This window comes from Rhinolophus sinicus, chromosome 5 (assembly GCF_057876585.1).
Source record: "Rhinolophus sinicus isolate RSI-liver-muscle chromosome 5, RSI-T2T, whole genome shotgun sequence".
NCBI classification, from domain to species: Eukaryota; Metazoa; Chordata; class Mammalia; order Chiroptera; family Rhinolophidae; genus Rhinolophus; species Rhinolophus sinicus.
This window is the reverse complement of record NC_142505.1, coordinates 17,077,826-17,099,416: the sequence shown is the minus strand read 5'-3', so window position 1 is coordinate 17,099,416 and position 21,591 is coordinate 17,077,826. Positions and strand designations below refer to the sequence as shown.

General features: G+C 34.4%; 1 protein-coding gene across 50 annotated transcripts in view; it reads right to left on the bottom strand.

The window, feature by feature from the left end:
* The window catches only part of CLASP2 (cytoplasmic linker associated protein 2), a 141,668-nt gene that overhangs the window by 27,467 nt on the left and 92,610 nt on the right, over positions 1 to 21,591 (bottom strand). For 11 of the 50 annotated variants that reach the window (XM_019727691.3, XM_074312665.2, XM_074312661.2 and 8 more), the window contains 8 exons: positions 21,388 to 21,414; positions 18,638 to 18,808; positions 18,092 to 18,199; positions 14,549 to 14,611; positions 13,496 to 13,602; positions 11,807 to 11,830; positions 10,201 to 10,445; positions 8,903 to 8,966 (listed from right to left, as the gene is read on the bottom strand). In XM_019727691.3, the coding sequence (XP_019583250.2) occupies positions 8,903 to 8,966; positions 10,201 to 10,445; positions 11,807 to 11,830; positions 13,496 to 13,602; positions 14,549 to 14,611; positions 18,092 to 18,199; positions 18,638 to 18,808; positions 21,388 to 21,414 (809 nt within the window). The remainder of the gene's footprint in view (positions 1 to 8,902; positions 8,967 to 10,200; positions 10,446 to 11,806; positions 11,831 to 13,495; positions 13,603 to 14,548; positions 14,612 to 18,091; positions 18,200 to 18,637; positions 18,809 to 21,387; positions 21,415 to 21,591) is intronic. The other 39 variants (XM_074312691.2, XM_088798285.1, XM_074312678.2 and 36 more) reach the window with 7 other exon arrangements.

Below are 21,591 nucleotides of genomic sequence, written 5' to 3'. Positions count from 1 at the left end.
CAAGTCTACATCTAAATTTAAATAATTTCTAAAAAATCTTAGATGGCACGCTATTTAGTCTCTATTTCTATTGATGGGTTTCTTACTTGGCTCCATTATTAATCCACTAGTTTAAAAAATTTTATAAGATGAAAAATACTTTAAGGAAAAGGAAACTAATACTCGTAAGTGATGTATCTCATTTAAATACTTAAGAAAAGTGACTTACACATTAAGGTTATATCTCTTTACAAGAAATTCAACAGCATACTGGAATTTTTATTTCTAGGGTAGATAAGAAAAAAACTCTTAAGACAATGTCAGGCATGTTGTATTATGAAACTATAATCACAATAGATTATAAAAATTATGATTTAAAAAAGTTAAACTCAAAGTAATTATTCTAATTTGAAAATTAAGAATATTGTTTTCTCAATATATCAGGGTGCCAAAAAAATATATACAAGTGGACACTTTGGTCAACATTGCTCAAGCAGTAGTTCGCTGTAATCAGAAGTGTCTGGACACTGGTAATAACCACTTTGAGTACCTCTTGCAATTGCAGAAGTCAAATGTGACTTGTATTCATCTTTTATTACTGGTATATATTATTACAATTTTAATAGTTTGTTCCTTTCTTAAAATGTGTATATATTTTTTTGGCACCCTCTGTATATTTTATGTCTTGAATTTCCTTTATACAGTTACACATGAACTCCCATTTTTTTCATGTTAGAAATGAAGAATTGTTTTCTATCAGAATTATAACTAAGTTTTAACATTTGAATCTGAATTACAAAAAATATACTTCCCGTATTTGCTCAAGATACTCTGTATTTGTAAAAGCAGAAACTAAGACTACTTTAAATTTTCTAGTACTCTCTGATCCCCAGGCAGTATCTGCCTCGACACTGTTCTTACAGTGCAGAGCCATTAACTTCCATGACCCCCACAACCACACCCAAAAACCTGGCTTCTCTTAGATTCAAAACTTGGCCATTGCTACTCAAAACGGTCTCTGGCCCTCTACTTAGGACCCAGAATACTGCTGAACTTCACTAGACCTACTCTATGACAAACACATGAATCTAACCTAGTATTCATTTCTACTGGCTCCTGGGCCAATCTCTCCGGCCAGGTGTGCTGGAGTCAGTCAGCAGCAGCCTAGAAAGCTGACTGTTAAATATTGAGGAATTTTGTGAGCTAGCTGGTAGCTTGAAACCAGCCATAGTGGGAGTACTTACACTTCTGAAAGTATAGCAAACACTACAAATCAGGGCTTCCTGCTCTTCCCCCAAACCTGGTTTACCAGCACACCGCTCTAATTCACTTTCATTCTTCCTATTTTCTGGAAGATTCCACGTTTAAGCTTTCACTATACCAAAACAAAATCTATTCTGAAATTAGAATGCCTATGGACCTTAGAATGCCTATGTCAATCCTTCCATTTTATCTGGTTCTTAGGAAACAGAACCAGAAACGTGGTTTGTCCAAGGTTTCCAAAGCTAATCAATGGCTGGGCCAAGACTTAAAGCTAAGTCACTTGCTTTTCAATCGTGTTCCACCCACTCTGTTACTAACTTAGCTCATCTACTTTACTATCATTCAACATAAAATTCTCCATTGACTTTTCCCCCACTTTGATTTCCATTACAGAAATCCTTTCATTAATTTTTTCTCTAAAAAAGAGCCATTTTTTTTTTTTTTTTTTAAGACTAATCTTTCTATTCTGTATTCTTGTTCTCTAAAGTATGGTCTCGTCTACGATCTTTATTTTTATTCTTGACCTAAATCCTTTCCTTATAGATGCTGAAGACACCATCTTAAAAATTTCTCCCTCAGTTTCCATCTTTTTGTTTCCATCAACGATCCTCTAATCGCGAAATATTAGCTTAGTATGCTTGGCCATTCTGTAGTGCTTTACTCTTATTATTTCCTTTCTTTCTTTCATTCTTATTGTTAGGCATTTTCCATTTGCATCCTAAATGTGGGGTGATATAAGAGCTAGTGTTCATCCTGATTCTCTTTCCATAGGAAGTATGACTTCCTTGACAGGACCTATCTGATCTGGCCTACTACCGTAGGTCCCACAATCTCTTGAACAGCTCTCCCCAAATCTGTAGATCACACCATCATTGTAGGCATCAGTCCTTTTTGACCTCATGTCTGGATTTCTGTAGTAGCCTGACATCAGTCTTTATATTTTCTGTATACCAGTGGTCAGGAAAGCATTTTTGTTACCGGCCAGATAGTACATACTCTAAGCTTTGCAGACCATATGGTGTCTGTCGTAACTATTTTACCTGGCTGTTATAGCACAGACACAGTATGCAAACAAGTAAGCATAGCTGTGCTCCAATATAACTTTATTTACGAAACAGGCAACAGGTCAACTCATTCTTCTTTCTCACCATGAAACTGTGATATCGCTCATTTGATATAAACAAAATCCTATAATGTTCCTTCACTGTCTATAGAATGATGTTTCAAATGCTTAGAGAAGGTTCTAACTTTCCAAACTGGTCTTGGACTATATGACAACATAAACTCTTTGTCCCTGAACTCATCTCACACATTCCTGATTTCCCATCATACTCCCCCCCACTTGTTCTAGATACACACTATGTGACTCCCTATAAAATTTACCACTCAAACCTCAGTCAAGAAGCTTCTTGGATGATGGCCACTGATCTTCCTTACTTGGAACTTATAGTGGGGCCAGCTCTATGGTGCTATTTAACTTTTTCTACATTTATATTATCTTCCCATGTGTAACATATAACATTTGAGAATAAAGACTATATTTTTATACTGTCTTATATCACCAATTAGAACCAAACTCAAAATTATCAAAGGCTGAGGACCGAATATAAAGTTGTTCAACGAGTTGCAGGGAAAGTTCCTTAAGAGGTCAGAACTTTCTCAAGTGAAACTTACCCTGTAATGAATTGGGTGCCAACCCTTTTTTCTCAGTGCAAGGGAAGATGTGTAACACTTTCCCTTTATCCCCATCAAATTTAACTTCTTTTTCTTTCCTATAAACTTTCTGAGTCTCCCACTTCTCTGGACTCATGTTAGTCACTCCCAGCAGGCCCTTTCTTCCCATCCTAACATATCCAAAGTGTATGTTCCTCTCAAGCTCTCAACTGCTATTTCCTTCAAGAAGACTTCTCTGAGTCTCCTAAGCAGGTATTTCTTTTGATTAGATATATGACTATAGCTGAATAAAAATGTAAATATATTATTTATAGTACGTACTCTACATATAGACTTGTCCTATTATTTTTCAAAATACTTATAGCCTATAAAAATGTTGTAATAAAAAAACAACTTATATGCTATCAATGGTACTTACTAAATGATAATATATATGCCTATTATGTATCTATCCAAAACATATTAGAAATTTCACATAATATTTCTCACTTGATTGTCCTATCACAAAGAGTTCGTTGTCAGATGTTGATATTCTCCCATTTCCTTATCTATGACTAAAGGGGAAAATGAAAAGTGAATATGCTAATATAATACTACGGCTAAACATCTGATTTCAGAAGAGAAAGTTGAGAAACACTGCTCTATAGAACTGCTCTGTTTGCTTTTAAGGAATGACATTAATAGAATATTAGAAAGTACATATGGGGAGGTTGGGACTAAATTTTTAAAAATAGTTGTCAAACTTGGGAATTAATTTTTAAATAATTCAATGGAACCAATCTTCAATGGAATCAATTTATACTCCCACATATCTGACAACTGTAATTTATTGGGAAAAGATTGTAATATTCAAGCTATTACATTGAGGCAGCCTTTTCTTAACTTCGCTTAGATCTTAGGTGTGCCAGTCATCAAATATAGAACAGAAGAACATAATCAAATTAGATTAATTAGTAGATTAAAAAGCACATCTCCAAAAAGAATGAGTTTGCGTAACTGCAAATAGCGTTTCGTGGATTGCAAAGGGTCCAATACTGCATGAACTCTTCGGGAGAGAAAATAGAGAAAAAGGGTTAATTTCACAGTCATGCAGTAAAGTTAGGTTTCCAACAAATATTGAACCAACTTACTCTCTATTGAGAGTTCCAACACAGGGGACAGCATGCAAAAAGAAAAAAAGAAAAAAAAGAAAAACACACAAATTAGTCTCCATCAATGCAAAGTTCCTGTATGGAAGAAAAACACTTAGAAAATAAAAGCGACAAATGTTTTTCAAAGTTTTATGATAAACTTAAAGTAGCTTTTAAAACAAGAGCGTTAAATGGATAGTATGGGAGAAGAGCATGTGATTTTCCTGTGTCTCTCCCTCATCTCCTTGCCAAGAAAATTAGAAACAAAACACCCCTTTCTTTTCCAGACCCTATATCCTTGAGGCTCAACTTTTAGAAAGAATCTAAGACTAACAGTCACCTGCCCCCACTTCTGGACAGTGCCAACATTTTCTTCCAAAGCCTGATACCTAGAATTTTTCTTTTCTTTATCTTTTTTTTTTCCTCCTCAGAAGCAGTAGATTCACAAATTATTTCTGTGAAGGCTTGGGATAATTACTATTATTTGGAGTAAAAAGTGTTTGTACCACAACTTTTTTTCCCCCTCAGGTAAGATGTGTTATGATCTCCTGATCCTAGGACCGCAGGCAGCTCAGCGGCCTAGCATACTCCCCAGGAGCCCAGATGTGACCGTCTAAGTAGGGTACTCAACTGTGTCCCCTTTTAGTAGCTACAGTTTGAATTCTTCCCCTAGCTGTTCAAGACTCAAGTGCATGACTTTAGAGATAGGGCTACACTGACCATAAAATGCCAATTTCAAATGCACCTTGGGGAAGGTAGTTCTTTTCAACTAGTTCCTTCAGGGTCAAATGCTAGAACCACATGGGATAGCATTTGGCATGATACTCCTTACATTTGAGGGGGGAAAAAAATGGGTCTAGAGCAGCCAAAATAAAAATCATTTCTGAACTCCTTAGTTTTTCAAACTTAAATTTAATCTTTAAAAACTTATATAGTGGTTGGTGCATTCTAAGGGCTTTACATATATTAACTCATTTAGTCCTCATCACAGTCTTATGAGGTGGGAATTATTATTAACTCTATTTTGCCGATTAGGAAACCAAGGCACACACTGCTATTCAATGTTGAAGGTCAAATTTGACCCCACGCAATCTAGCTCCACTGTCCCTACTTGACATCACTGTGTTGTACTGCCTCTCTTGTAAAATTAGTAAGAGGCTTTGAATTATATGGTCTAAATTACTGTTATACATATATTGTGGTTGGATCACTTATTTCCATACTGGTACTGAAGTAAAAAAGAAAAAGTTTATCAAATTATAGACATGAAATAATTTCAGCTTGCAAACTATACTGATCAATCATATTACTCCTGTCCCAGGAAAAAAATCTAGCATCTATTTCAACTGTACTCAGAAAGAGCTCTTTTCTAACCCTCCCTTTCTGGGATGTCTGCACTGTATACCAGAGCTTGCCTATTATTTTAGTTGGACTCAGATGTTTACTCTAAAATATGTAAGAGGGAAACATTCTGGGGGTTGGAGAAGGTGATTTTGCCATGTTTTTTTAGTTCATGGGGCTTTCATGGATGCTCATAACCTGGTTCTCTAAGTACCCTGTTTCTGCTGGGGACAGCAGGTGGTCTCAGTGACGACGGGGAGAACGACTTCCAGTTATCATGGGAGTTGGCTACTGTATTCAGAAGCTATTAACACAGAGACTGAAATGTTGACTTCAACCTAAAAAAACATGGCAAAATCCACCCAACCCAGCCCAAAGTGTGAGGTTATCTTCCAAACACTATGGTCCATTCTGGGGGCAAGGCTTCAGATAGTTTCTGCCCAGTGAGCTTTCAGATAAGTGATTCCAATTCAGAGTGGAGAGCTCACCCAGGCTGGAGGAAGAAAGAGAAGTGTCCCCAAGAGCATATTTTAAGGCTACAGGGAAAAAGTGCATGGCACATGTGGGGAAATGAACATAATTCAGGCTGGGCTGAGAGTGAGGAGGGAATAACAAGCCCAAATGATAGGCTCTGTTTGGACATTTTCTTGAGGTCAGTGAGTAGTCACTGAAGTGTTTTACGCTAGAATATTTACCTTTTAGAAAGATCACTAAAGAATGCAGTGTGGAGAATCAAGGGCTAGGAGGTGGGGAGGAGGTACAACAGGCAAAAGATGATTGTGCCCTGAATTAGCGATGAGAATGGAGCGATATTTGGAAGGTTGAACCAAATAAAATTGAATGAAGTTTCTAGAATGATGCCAAAATTCTTCCCTTAAGCAACAAGGAGATGGCAGTTACATCTAATGAAATAAAGCAATGCACAAGAAAGAGTAGTTTTGAAGTTGAAGATGACCCATAGACATGTGACTAAGTGCAGGAGGAAAAATATGGGATTTAAGGACACATTCAGGAGTCATTAGGATGAACTGGGTAACTTAAGCTTCAGAAAAGGTAGAGGGTAAAAGAAAAGGCCCTAGGACGTGACTCTAAGTAACATCAACATTAGTGAAATGAGCAGAGATAGGCGTCTGAAAAGAAATGGTGTGAAGGAAACTGAATCAGGCACACAGAAAACAGACTTCTTCCTCCTCTCCCACAACACATTCCTTAAAATGACAGAAAAGACACGCTGAGTAAATTAACAACAAAGTTGAAAAACAAAACAGGATGTCAATCAGAAAACTGTAATTTATGAGAAATTCCTGGAAGACCAGGCAGGCAAGACCATATTACCACAAATTAGAATACACATTTACTTAGCCGAACAACAGTTTCAAGGTAAGCCCTCCTTCTATTTCAATAGGAGGAAAGGTAGAAAGAATGCGTTTATGTGCAGTTCAATTTGCTGGTTTGGAGTTAGGAAATGGAATGTCTGCTTGCTGGCTTCTATTTTCTAGGTAAGCTAGAGGCCAGGGCGCATGCTTGGGGCATGAGATGTGTGGGGAGGTGTACAGGGCTGGAATTTTGAGGAGACAAAAATATTTGACACAGCCTCCATGGAAGACAGAAGAGAAAGATGAGAGGGAGAGGATTGCCAGGCAGCACTGAGACAAAAAAGCACAGATCAGAAATGGAGAATGGCAGGAATATACAGGGATACACAGGGCTGATTTCACCCAGCAGTGGCCAGGATGTTGTTTCCCTTCAATAGTCCTAACTTTCAACCAGTGGCATGAGCTCCACAGTAGAGATTCTTAAACATATGTTTCTATTTTAGTGTCAATAATCAAGAGTTGATATAGAACAGGGGTCAGCAAATTATGTTCTACAAATTAAAAATGGTTTTGCGATTTTTAAATGGTTTTTCCATTTTAAAATGGTTTTAAAACAAAACCAAAAGGCTATTTAGTGACATGAAAATTTGTCTTACACCTTACAGCAGGAACAAACTATATAACTTATTGAAGATGTTTTAAAATTTTATTTATTTTAAAGTTGTGTAGATTACTAATTAAAATATCATTTAGTAAAACAAGTCCATCCAGATTATAATTGTCTTGTCCTTTGGCTTACATTGCCAACAAAAAATATCAAGTTAATTTGTTCAAAATTTATAGAAACTTTTGCATTAAAGCAAATCCTACAGCTGAATTAGTGGTAGCAATGTCAATATAAAATGGTACAGCTACCTACATGTTGTTTAAAAGTTATAAGTGGTAAAAAATTTTAATAAACAAACTGCTTATCAATCTATATTTTAATATTTGTCTTTAATGGGACCTTGTATTCTTGAATAAAATAAGTATACCTTCTGGGAGAGGATAATCTGTGAAATTTATTATTTTAAAGTAGAGGCAATTTATAATCTTCAGTTGGATTTAAGATTATGTATGAAGTGGGATTTTAATATCTTAAATACTGTAGTAATAAAAATATTGAAAATAAAAAGAAAAAATGAGAAAATTATATGTGCAAGAATAAAGTGAAGACAATTAAAAAAAACAACAGTAAAGTGAAATTCATTAATATTTTTCTTATAATTTCCCTTCCACATCTCCCTCTCAGTTAGGTTAGAAATTCTCATGGAGATACCTAGTATCCTAAAGGAAGATAGTAATAAAGTTTTACCATTGTCAACTATATTGCTAAAAACAAATGAATACATCTTGGAACAGTACACATGTATTTACAACAGTATCCATCAAAGTAAACCAAAATTCCACAGTATACATGCAGGTTATGCAATAGTAATTAATTAAACATATTATAATCAACATTAGAAACTGAACATTTAGAAAATTTTTATGGACTATTTCAATATACAAAAAGCTTCATTTATATTACTACCAAACTATGGCTAAAGCCATACTTGGTGCTTTTGTGTTATTTAATGGCAATTTTTTCCTACAAAATGTTCTTTTAAGATAAGAATATACTGGGGGTGCCAAAAAACGTGTATACACGGACTTGTATTCATCTTTTGTTATCTGTATATATTGAGTATTACAATTTTAATACAGATTTTTTCCTTTAGTAAAATGTGTATACATTTTTTTTTGGCACCCTCTGTATTTATATCAATGTTGTAATACACATAGAAGAAAACAATAAAAAATTACAAACTTTTTTCACCTTACCCCAATTATTTCCTTTACAAATAGTAAAATGTTTTTAATAACACAAATACACTCACCCTATTTATGAGTTGTATTTGTTACTATATCATTCAGTTTATAGTCTTAGATAATCACTCCTTCAAGAAGCTTAAATGGTTACCAGAGAGCAATTTCTAAATTATGTATGATATAAAACAATTAATTTCAATTATGTTCGAAAAGATTATCATCATTGGAGGGCAATAATAAAACAAAAATGACTTATAGTTTTCTTTTTTGGCTATTGGTTTACTTTTTTTTTTTACAATATACAAAGGACACCTATAGGAGTAAATAATTTTTAATACTAAAACATACCTTGCCATGAGGATCAGCAAACATTCTTGTGAAAATTTCACATAATCTTTTCAGTTCAACTCGACTGTCAAAATATAAAATTGTTAATTAATATCTTGCTGTAGGATGAAGTCACTTAAAAGTAACCTTACGTATAACTGAGCTTCTTAAAAAATGGCTTTAAAAAAAGCGTTCAAAATGGAGAAATTTGTGAGATTTGCTAGCCATGGCTAAGTACATATTTATCAAATACAACTATAATTCTTTTGCGATCCACACTATTTTAAAGGTTAAAAGTTATAAGAAATACAATTGTATTTCATTAATGTAGCATGACAGGAGAAACTGCACAAATGACATTCCCAGCACATGAATCTTATCCTCTTAAATGCTAAAATGTTTTCTTAAATTTTGTCACCTGAGGGCTAAAATATTTCTAGACTATGCCTGCTCTCTTGCCATTTAAAAGTGATATACTGAACCTAATATTAACGTAATCTTGATGGGACTAGGAACAATATTATGATTTATTGCAGTGATTCATGATGTGTGATAACATTAAAATATATTAGGTAGCACACAGATAAACACTCATTTCAAATTATATAGTGCTAATACTTCCTAAAATAAATACACAGCTAGTAAATCAAACCTTGATTTTAGGTATCAAGTCAGGAAGTAATCCTCTATTTTCACCACACTCAAACTTATAAATTATCTGAAACTAGGTTCTTAAAAGGGTAGACAGACTATAGAGGTTTAAAACATTACACAGATAAAAACAATAAAAATTTAGGGGGAAAAGGCATGCAAAAGCCATTAGGAAAGGAAACCAAACCTAAACAAACTAAAAACTAATATAAACTTCTGTCCTTAGAGAAATTCACTCCAATTCCATTTCATATTACACTAAGATTCACTTATTACATAAACATTAAGAATATAACTTCATTTTCAAGTGAACATAAATATTTTTTCCTCTCAATGAAAAACTCATCAGGAATGAATTTTAATAAACCAGTTGGCTTTAATATTATGTGCATTTTATTATTTATTTTAATTTTAAAAATTAACACTTTTCATTTAACTTCTATTTGTGAATAAAGTTTCCTTTTAAAATGTTTCTTTGTGAATTTAAAAATTTTTTAGTAATTACAGTATAAATGGTTCTCAAGGACTGAAGCTTGGGAAAATATTTTGATGCCACCTTCTAAATTCAGGACAAATCTGTTCCTATACCTGTACAGTGTTACAGAAACAAGGTGACATCAAAAAGTGCTAACCTGACAGGACAATGATTTAAAGACAACACAACTTACCTCAGCGTTCTCTGATTTTTTAGTAAGTTCTGCAGACCCAGGAGGCCTTCTTTCCTTTCTGACCAGTTGGAACTGGCACATCTGTTGAGGACTTCTGCCACATCTTCTGTCTGCCTCATATATGTAGGAATACTACCATTTCGAGAACTATAGGAGCGTTCTGAACAAGCACTGGAAGCATCGCTGTTCGCATCATCATCTGAATGCATTCCATATGATTCATATCTTCTCCGAGCAGGTTTTTTCTGTTATACGTAAAGACTCTTATTAGCAGTAGTTAAGGAATATACCAGTAGTTCACAATTTGTACTGACCACAAAGGACTGGCTTTTTAAAAAAATCAGTGCAAAGCATGCTGCTAATCATTGTAATAAAAAAATGTCAATATTTAGTTTTTCTTCAGAGAATATGTTTTTGAAGTTAGTAGAAGATGAAATATTCTTTAACTATGGAAAGTGGCAGAAGCAGAATAAGACTATATGGAAGTTCAGATATGTAAAGTGGGAGGTGATCAAAAATGTGGGTTTTATTCCTTTTCTGTCTCCTTTTTATGGAAAACCAAGAACTACCACATTATAAATGAGCAGAGATTGTATTAGAAATCTGAGTTGGTTAAGAAGAAAATATTATCTTTTTTAAAAGATGAGAATGGATCAGAAAATGGACAATGGATGAAAGAAAATGCCTGTTCCCCCTATGTAAAGTTCTATTTTTTCCTGTCTACCTTCTCTTTGTTCTCCTTTAACCTCCACTATCACTCCTCTTGCTACTCTTCCTTCCATTTTTCCCAACCCTCTTGTCTCCTAGACAAGTAAAATCCAGACAAAAAATGATGAGAACCTGTTTTGTTTACTATTATTTTTAGGAGGCAAGCTCCTTGAGAGTCCTCCAGTTTTTCCCAACGTGTTTATACTGTCCATTTGAATAAATATGATAAAGCATACTTAGATTCCTTTGATTTCTTTACATCTGAAGCTTATTATTTAATATATGCAACTGCCAATTATACCTTGCAGATCAAAAGGGAAATGAGAAGGAGTAAATAGCTTATTTGAGATTTCCCTGGAAAAATTGGAAAGAAACCTTTATGTAACCTAATATTTGAATTTAGGCTGGTGAGCCACGGTGAAGACATTTGTATGAAACATGTTAATCACAATCATTTAAAATAGTTCCATGTGGGTATAAATTCTCTAAATTCTAAAGTCTAGAAGAAATATAACTTGATTTTAATCCAAATAGTTTTATAATGATGATTGCATCACTAAATACCTCATATGGACTTAGAGACACCAACTTAATTTAGAATAGTGGTAATGTGACCATTTCCGGTGTTGGGCCCCAGGGTCAGTTTTGTTACAGATATCAGTGTGAATGACATCAATTCATCTGCACGAAGTACTCAAGATTAAAGGTGAGAACCCCAGTAGGGCACTCTATTCAAGCAGTATCTCCTTTTCATAATCATATGTACAAAAAAACAGGATGTATGTCTAAAGATTTTATTAACTTCCACTTGAATTTTTAATTGAACACTATCATCCGTTAAACTGATAAAGCAAAGTTATGGTATCATAAGATGTCAAAAAAACAGCAATGTCTATACCTTAGTCCGTATGTCTCCTAAGAGCTGAGAGCAGTAAATTTTTAAAGAGAAAAATTGAAAATAATGAAGAACATTTTGCTAAACAGTACAATAAAATAGGCATAAACAATGCCCATAATCAGAAACATTAAGTTTTTTAATACATACATAAGGACTGCTTATTAGCAGGCTATATCTTTAATCTTGCCAATATCCTTTAGTCCAAAGAGAAATACCTAAGTTACAAAAATACTCCCATAACCAGTTTTCCCAAAAAAATTCAACTCTTCTTCCTATTTGCATCCTTTTGTTGTCTCCAAAGTTAATTTTATTTCTATCATTTTCCTAAGGTCTAAATTAGGCTTAATAGTTGGAAAGCCTTTTCCTAAAAATTAATAGTTAACACTGGAATATCTATGCTATGCAAATGATGGAAATAGACAGAATCAATTTATTGGGATTCAGCTTTTAGCCCTGGTGGTTAAATATTGCTCATATGATTCAAACACATCTTAGTATTTTAAGTAACAGTTCAAGAATAACCCCATTCATTCATAAAATGTATGGAGCAGAATTTAACTGGTAAATCATCCATTTAAAAAGAAACTAGAAAAGATGAGTTGAAAACTATACTGATGTAGAATAGTAAATTTGAAACATCTGACTGATTTAATATCATAAGAACAAGATGTAATAAATATATCCCATGTCCAAGAGAACAAAGTTCCTAGTTATATTAATTTATTTAAAAAAATAATGAAATGGCTGAGGTAAAGGGAAAAATTCAGCACATACAGACTGTTAAAGAACTACACATACAATCACATTTAATATATTACAGCTATGACCAATGAATATTCTTTAAAACTTGTTTTTCAACTCCATATGGCAAATCGTATTATACCAACACTGGTTAAGATATGATCTACTGCTTTAAATGGTACAATGTATTTTTCAGTTCAAAACAAAAATGAGGCCTTTTGTAAACTGAGTAACAAAATGAGAAAATGCTTTTCAAACATAGGATTAATATAATTTGAAAATAAGTGTCATACTTAGTTGATGTGGGAAATTGGTAAAAGCCAATTATATTGTTTCAAGTGATACTGCCTTCGTAATTTTAAGTGCGAAAATCAACAGTGATAGATGCACAGCACTCTTCTGACAAAGTGTCATGGATCTGTAGATTATATTTTTAAACCTCACTATGTCAGGCATGAAGAGCCAGGAAGGTATCTTAATTATAATCTGTCCTGAAGCTGTACTTTCTTTCAGCTCAGAAAATACAAGTAAGTAAAAGACTATACAAAATTCTACTCCAAACTAAAACAATCCCTAAATTCTCAAGGTTAAGCTAGCCTTGAAACTATATGCTTGTGCTATATATATTTATATTCTAATCTACCTGCCCGGTACTCTCAGTGTACTACATACTGCATAAAACACATCACCAGATTAAAGGCTTCGAATTTATATTCCAGATATCCCATTAATTACTACTGGCTCTCGCTTCAATTTCTGAACAATTAATACAGACTGAGAATTAATTATGCTGTTCTGCTTTTGACATTGCCCACATCAAAACCTTCCTAGATTCAATCCACAAGACCTTTCCCATCTCCCTTCCCACTCTGGTCAAGTGGCTTACTCATACATTAGTTTTGTAACTGGGACAGCTATAGAGATAAGAAAATGGAGCAGAGTAAGTACCAAGGCGTCTGCTACTGCCTCCTCCACGTCAGAGCCTGTGTTCAGGACGCGCATTGCACTGACAGAAGATGACAGTCGGCTTGATTGGCTGATGCCATACCCCGGACCTGATTCATCAGAAGAAGGAAAACAGCTTTGAGAGAGTCATAAATGTAACAGTGTAAGGTTGGAAAATTTAAGATTTTTCAGGGGAGGAAAAAAAAAAAACCAATGGGGAAAGCATTTTAAAAGCAATATTGTACCTTTTGGATACATATGATTCTTGGTCAAATAAAAGGGTAAAGGCAATTAAAACTACTGACAATAAGTGGACACTAAATTTAAAGAACAGTAACTACAATACATTCATAACCAGAAAATAGAAGAAAGGATGGCTGGCCAACTAAGGGCTTGCAAGTGTGTAGCCCTGTAATTAATCCAGCTCTATTAGTCAGGCAAATCTCATCCATGTGGGTGAGCCCAGAACAAAGTTCAATTCTTAAACCAATAATGATTATGAAGCTCAATGACACCACACCAGTAATTTACAAGGGAAAAACCCTCTAATTATTATCTCTTCTTCAAGATAGGTTGACTTCATTCTATAACTAATACATATCATTTGATATCTGTAAAGTACTTACTATGTGCCCGACATTCTGAGGTATATGAAGACAAACCAGAGATGGGTTCTCCCCCCAACTACTTTCTATACCATCATTTACAATTAAAACACTTCATCCACCATTTTGGTTTTTTTTTTTTTAAATGTATAAAGATGAGGTACATAACTGAGAACATAAAACAACTCTATATTTAAAAATGACATAACTTAGGTTATACAAAAGAAAAATGTCCATCTGCTAGTGAGAAAAACGTTCAAATAAGGTTGCTGAAGGGGAAAAAGTTACTTGGGGGAAAATAAAAATATCACAAATGACTTATTCTCCAACAAATTAAACTTAAATAAAAACGAATCAATTTTAAAACATGAATGTTATTCAATGGAAACTGAAAAGGACAAAAATCTGAGATGAATGTACAGATGACAGTGAAAATGTACTCATCCTTCACCTGAGGCCCCATACACATCGGGGGCGTAGAGGGCACCAGTAGATCTGGAATGGTGTCTGGAGGCTGGAATAACAGGACCATACAAACCTCATCTATTACCACAGAAACAATGAATAGTGGCAGCACTATAGTCGGGCAAGGAGAGTTAATTAACACGGGTATTACTCTTAATAGTTAAGGATCAGAATATTGCCAAATAAGGCAACAGCACTGCAACATCACCCTTGACACACAACAGATCTTACACCTAAGGGGACAGACATAAGCCCACAGGAGACAAAAGCAAGTATTCAAATGGAAGGAAATGTCAAAAGTACAAGCATGAAACAAAAAAATGAACACTGTAGTTAAAAAAAAAAAACCACTATGGTAACTAGTAGTCAATAATAATCCTATATCCTCTAATCTTGAACCCAATGAGGCAGTTATTATTATCCCATTTTACAGATGGGTAAACTAAGGCACAGAGGTTAATGAATTTGATCAAAGCCACACTACAAATGATATACCTCAGTATCTGTACTCTTTCAAGGCCTTTGCTCTTAAACATCTTACACATGCCATCTTCACATTGCTCAAAAAATAACATAGCTCATTTATGTTAACATCAACATTTTCCATATGCTTCACAGAATATGAGTTCTACATTCAGCAGATTATTTAAATATCAAAGCACATCTGAACATCAAAAAAAGAATATTAATAATTTAATCAAAAAACCTGAAATGTGTGGCATGTCTCCCTATACTTTATGATATGTTTCTCTAAATCTAAATTTACCATATTTAAAATTTTAGATCTTAAAATCCTGATTTGTTTTTTATATCCTCATAAAGTTAATCTTTTAGTCACATACAAAATCAAATAAACTAGGAAAAATTCATTTTAATACTAAATGAATATAACACTTACTTTAAAAGTTACTCTTCTTCAGCTATATTAATTAGAGCAGTTAAAATACTTTTATTATATAAATCACTCTTTCCTTTGCCACAGGACTTTACTGAACAAGAAAATAATAAAAAAAAAAAAAAAATTGAGAGAGGATTAAACAGAGACGATGCTGCACAAAATGTTTAATCAGACCCCGAAAATTTCTAAAATGGTGAGCAAGAGCCGAATCAATATAGCAATGCCTAATGGATGAAAACCTCTGAAAAGCTTCATGGAATCAATAGTTACTTGTGGGTAAAGATAAGAGGTAAGAGGCACCACTCATGTACTTATCCTAACATAAGCCTTTTTTTGAATCTTAATTCCAGAAATATATGGAAACTGGGGGTGCAAATTCCAGAGAAGTTCAGCTATGCCCAGCTCCGATTTATTTTGATGCTTTCGGGCCCTCACACTGGCCTTGTGCTACAACTGAATGGATGACAGGCTATGGGATTTACCTGCTCAATGGCAGTATTCAAGTCAGAGGCAACAAAAGGTTTCACCAACTAAACAAAATAAGGACAGCAGAATACAGGCAAATATAGCAGAAAATAGGAATGGGGAGGCTAGCCAGATCTTTGGGAATGCTATTCTTAATCCCTGTGTAACAAGTAGAGTTAATTTGCACTTTTACTATGCAGTATCCATATGTTCATACACGGGCTAGAAAAATTAATTCATCTAAAACTACAGTATATAATTAAAAGGCTCAATCATCTTTAACCCAAATAGGATGTTTCATTAGAATCAAGAAAACCGCTTCCTTTAATAATAAAATTTAAATGATTTAAATTGTCAAATGGAGGTTTTGAGATGAATCTAGAAAATTAATAGCTAGAAAATATATCTCTCTAAAGTAGGCACATTAACAACATTTTTAAAAATTAATTAATTGTTGGTTATAGATTTCCTCTAATTTCTGACTATTGTACAGGTTTGAAAGGTATGGAAATATACTTTGGTTTCCTCTTGATATCACATTTTCTAATAATTCTACAGTACTATAATTAACTAAATGCAGGTGTTACACCATTAAAAAAATTTAAGATCCCTGCCACTAAAGTGTTAACTAAAGTCTTTCTAGGTAAGCGATTAGAGCTTCAGGGGAGAGAGGTGGAGGCACAGTAGCGGTAGCAGGTGGGGCAGTGACGACGGCTACAGTGCACCACGCACTGCTTTGAGGGATTTTGTCATGTGTTCTCTCATTTATAGCATCTTCAAAAAAAGCCTAGAAGTACATGCTATTATTATTCTAGTTTTACAGATGAGGAAACCCAGGTATAAAAAAGCTACAGCGCTGGGGTATGGACCCAGGCCATCTGACCTTCAGAACATAAAGCTCTTAAACTACCACACATCCAGTCCACTTCCTTCAATTCTTGAAGGTCACATGATTATTTTATACAAATATAGGATTTATGTCACTTCTTAAATACATAGACGAGGATGTATTATGTAGATATGTGTATCTATATGTGTGTATGTGCATACACACATACACAAACCCTCCATAGACTAAGACTATTGCACATGAATTAAAAATACCTTTGGTAAAGTATAGAAAGGGATATTCTGGCACCTGGGACCTACAGCTAAACAACAAAAGTTGAGTATATCCTGTCCGTGTCCTTAGCTCAATGGGGTTTTCTGGGTCTGTTCAGAACAGTCTAGTGATGTATTTGAGCCAGAGAACATAAAATTAATCTCTAGAAATTCTATATTAACATGTCCATCAAAGGAAGTAACAATTCAATGGACAATGATTAGAACTCCGTTCTACTTAAGTGTCACAAAGTCTGAAGAGCAACTCTCTAGGTATTATAGTGACCTACATTTTATGGAATTAAAAGAAAAATCTGAAATGGCTATACGTATGTGCTGGTATACAAAGTACTAGGTAAAACATTAAAGGATCATGCAGAAATTCTAAAGATTTTCAATGTAAAAAATACTGCCTCTCCAATTATTCCAAAATACTAAAGGTTTAAAAAAAATCATTTAATATTTTTATAATAGAGGTGAAAGCAGTATTATAATCGAGGTACTAATACAACCTTTGTAATTGGGACAGATAAAGGTTTTACAGCAGTGACATCACATTAGCAATAATACACGGAAAACAACTGTTAAGTAGCAAAATACTATAAAATGGTATCCTCTCATTTTAATAAGTAGTTCGTATATTATTTTGTAGCATTCTTTCTAGTAACCTAAGTTAAATGCCTAAGGTGAAATGTCAATATTTCTGCTGAAAAGGACAAAAGTGTTTATTTTATCAAACTAAATAGTCAGTATTTCACTTGAGAGTAAATATTTAAATACTATAATTACATTTTATAGGTTTACTTGTTAAGAAAAATCTTGAATTCCATATTCTGTAGTTTAAATCTGTGTGATATTTACTTGATCATGTTTATACAATGTCTAACTTGCTCATTTAAGTAAATGTCCGAAACATATCATTTCCTTTCGACTCTTTCCTCCAAACGACCGAAAAGAGAGGCAAAGATACAGTCGGTAAAGAAAGCTAACTCCAAGGTATGTTGAGGTTATCAGATAGTGAAAACAAGTGGAAAGCAATGACCTCACACCTGCCCAAATACTTACCGAGGGGCTGAAAGGAGCGAACAGGACTTGTATCCCGGCTGCTCTCCCGACTGGCTTCTCGGCTGCATCCCTGACTCACACTCGGTCGAGGAATACGACTGGTTCGGGCTGATACGAAGCAATAGCAATATTGAAAGGGAGAAAACAGAAAACAGCATTTGTATTTTTGATATTTCGGTTATTTCTTTTTTCTTAAAAACTGATCAATAACTCAAGTTTTTCTAAGGTTGGGAAGAAATTACTTTTGAGGAAGCATCACCAGGAATACTGCTGAATTTCTTGAATACAGTCCTCTAGTTTGTATGAGACTAGAAGAGTAAAATAATACTTTGCTAAAACAAAAAGGCTGAAAATAAAAGATTTAAAATATAAATGAAATATACTTTCAAGATAAGCTATCTATTTCAATTTACCACCTGTATTTCAACTTGTCTTGAATTTTAAGTTGTTTTCCTCTAACTTATAAGTGCCAAATCAAAATCTTCAATGGTACCTAAACCTGAAATACAAAGAAATAAAAGGTCCCAAGTCTCACTGAGATCTTACCCACTGAGAGCCTAGATGGACTGGCCTCTCTGCTACAGCCCTGGCTCCGTGGAATCTTGCTTCTCTTCTGTGCTGAGGCTGAATTGACCAGGACTCTCTGAACACCAGAGCTCACAGTGGACAGGGCTGTTGTGGTCAGAACTCTTCCAGGAGACCCAGACCGGCTGCCAGCTGAACAGCAAACACACATACACATGTTAAGATGTGAACTCCAAGAGAACTTCTTGAAAGGATAAAAATTCAAGAAATACATCCGAGAAAACTGTGCTACAAGTTCTAAGTTCAAAGAAAACTGAATGAGGAAGATTTATATATAATCATAACCTGGAAAAAAAAAAGTTTACTATAAGCCAGAATGGTAAATTATGTAAAATATATTTTCAGTTTTGGGGGGTATAAGGTGCTATGTTTAATAAGGACAACATTATTACGATTTTCAGAACACAAATAGTATAAAAGATTTCCAAAGAAATAACTTTCTGACAATAGATTTCATATGGCTAAAGCCATTTATTTAAAAGGAAAAAAAATTAATAGCTCTATTACTGCTATTATTTTTGGTAAAAATACAACAATAAAAATTTGCTTCATGTTAAAAGTGCCTGCTAAGATGCCTCGGAATGGGTATAACAAAGTTATCAATCTTGTTCCTATGTATATTTTTTAATTTTTACAAAATTAAATTTTAACTGTTTACAAAATTGGGACAGCAGACAAAGAAATTTGCTTTTTGCTATTTGCCTTCAAATGGCAAAGGGATCTTGAGTGGCCATCCTCCGGGATGTAGATGCAGAAGTACTGAGGGCAGAGCAGGACTAACAGGCAAATGTCAAAGAAGCCAGGCTTTCTAAACTAGTGATACTCAGCCTTGGAAGGCAGGGAATATGCGTTCAGTAAGACAGAGAGAAAGAGCTGGACAAAATCTCAGACACTGGGGCAAGGGTTAAAAAAGACGTTAAGAAACATGGTTTTAAACTAGAATTGCATGGGTTAACTTTTAAGGGGATGAGCACTTTGTTAATCAAAACATTTTGTCTGCACTGAATGGGAAAACGGACTAGATAACTGCAAAATAAACTCTAACTCTAGATTGTGAATGGTAGCATTATAGAAAAGTTAAACCAGCACTTAAATAAATCTTCACGAAAGCAACTTTTCCCCTTTGTTGGCACTACTTCTCCTAAGCAACAGGGCAGTCACTGCTCACCTTGTGTCATCTTACCCAATCACAGTTCATTTCCACAGAGCAAAGGTTAAAGACTCAAATGCAGATGGGGACAAGCTGGGGATGTCAATGAGGGCAGAGTGCTGAGTGTTATGGCAGGAGTGGTGACTTTTTAGTGCAGCCAGCTCTGTCGTGAGGTAATAGTAGCCATGTTTGGGAAGTTTTGAAAAATGAAAGCTTTGAAATTTCCTGATTTTTATCATGTTGTGTAGACCCCAAAATACATGAATGGAGACAGGCTGGATGTGGTCCATGGGCTGCTGATGTGTGACCCTTGCAATAATTTTCTTGGCATGATCTTACTGAATACAATTTAAGCTCATGTTTAATTCCTAAATTTTACCAGCACACAAAATGAAATGTAAGTAACTTCCACTGGTTATAGCAATACTGTAAAACAAAGCAGTGTTTCTGATAAAATTAAGAACTTAACTATTTGAGCAGAAGGTATTCTAAATTATTGTAGGAAATTATTCAAGTCTACTTTAAAATGATGGCTCATTTGAATTGTTTCATGATGCTTCAGGTGAAGAATCTTTAAATCAGGTTTCTTTCCATTATAACCTTAAGGATACTCACAAGGCACCTACTTCTCCATGCAGTGTCTAAACTAAACATACACACCAAAACACCCAAACACCCAACATGCCACAAACTCACAATGCAAGATAAGCTGATGGAATATTTTATGGGAACACTTGCAACAATATAAAGTGTAAATAATGAACTGAACACACACAATATGGTATTCAGTTAAAATTAATATGAATTTAGGAGGTGGAGGTGTTGGTAGGAGACTAGAAAATTCCTTGAAGTGTGGGTCTATTCAGCAGACAGGAAACATGTAGTACATAAGCAGAGTTACCACTGCTATTTTAGATTTACTGAATTTATCAAAATAATACAAGCTCACTCTCTATCCATTTAAATTCATGCCCCCTCCTAGGGAATAAAATTGACAGTGTTCATTTTGCTTTAATCATGACCCTCTTTTCTCCAATGCCCCCCTGACCCCTACAAACAGTGTGACAATTCCAGTGCCTATGTCTCATTTGGAATTATTTATACTTAGAAGAAAATATCAAGGCTCTTTCCCCAGCAAAGAACTACCAAGGCTAATTATTTCTTCTAAGAAAACCACAGAGTTGATGAAAAGGGGCATAATGTACCTAGGGAATAGCATGCTGGAAAATAATCTGCAAAACTTGAAATTAGATACCTAATTTCTTTTGTGTTGCCTAAAGTTTTCAAATTACCATTTTATACTTTTTATGAAATATTTTCAAGGCATTACTAAAGCTCCTTTGCTTTTGAATGTTTATAGCTGGGGAATCAACTTGGATAATTTTACAAATCCAGGGTTTTGGTAATAAAAGACAGGCCAAAGAAAACTCCTAACTGGCAATATGGCTAAAAAATGATGGAATATTATATATTAAGAGTTTCTGCTGAATAGAACCCATTCTTGATCATGAAAATAGGTGATCAAACAATACATGGACACATAAAGTCTATAGATTCTTACCACCAATGGTATTAGCAGATTGTGATCCTGAACAAGTGTAAAGGCAGAATTAGGGGAAGGATTATAATCCAGGAAGAGGGAAGGAGCAGATTTAAAATGGATGGCAGATGGAAATAAGAAAGCTTTAGTCAGTTCTTAGAAAATAAAAGACCCTAAAGCAAAACAAAACAAAATAAAAACAAAAAGCTTTAAAAAGAAATCCCC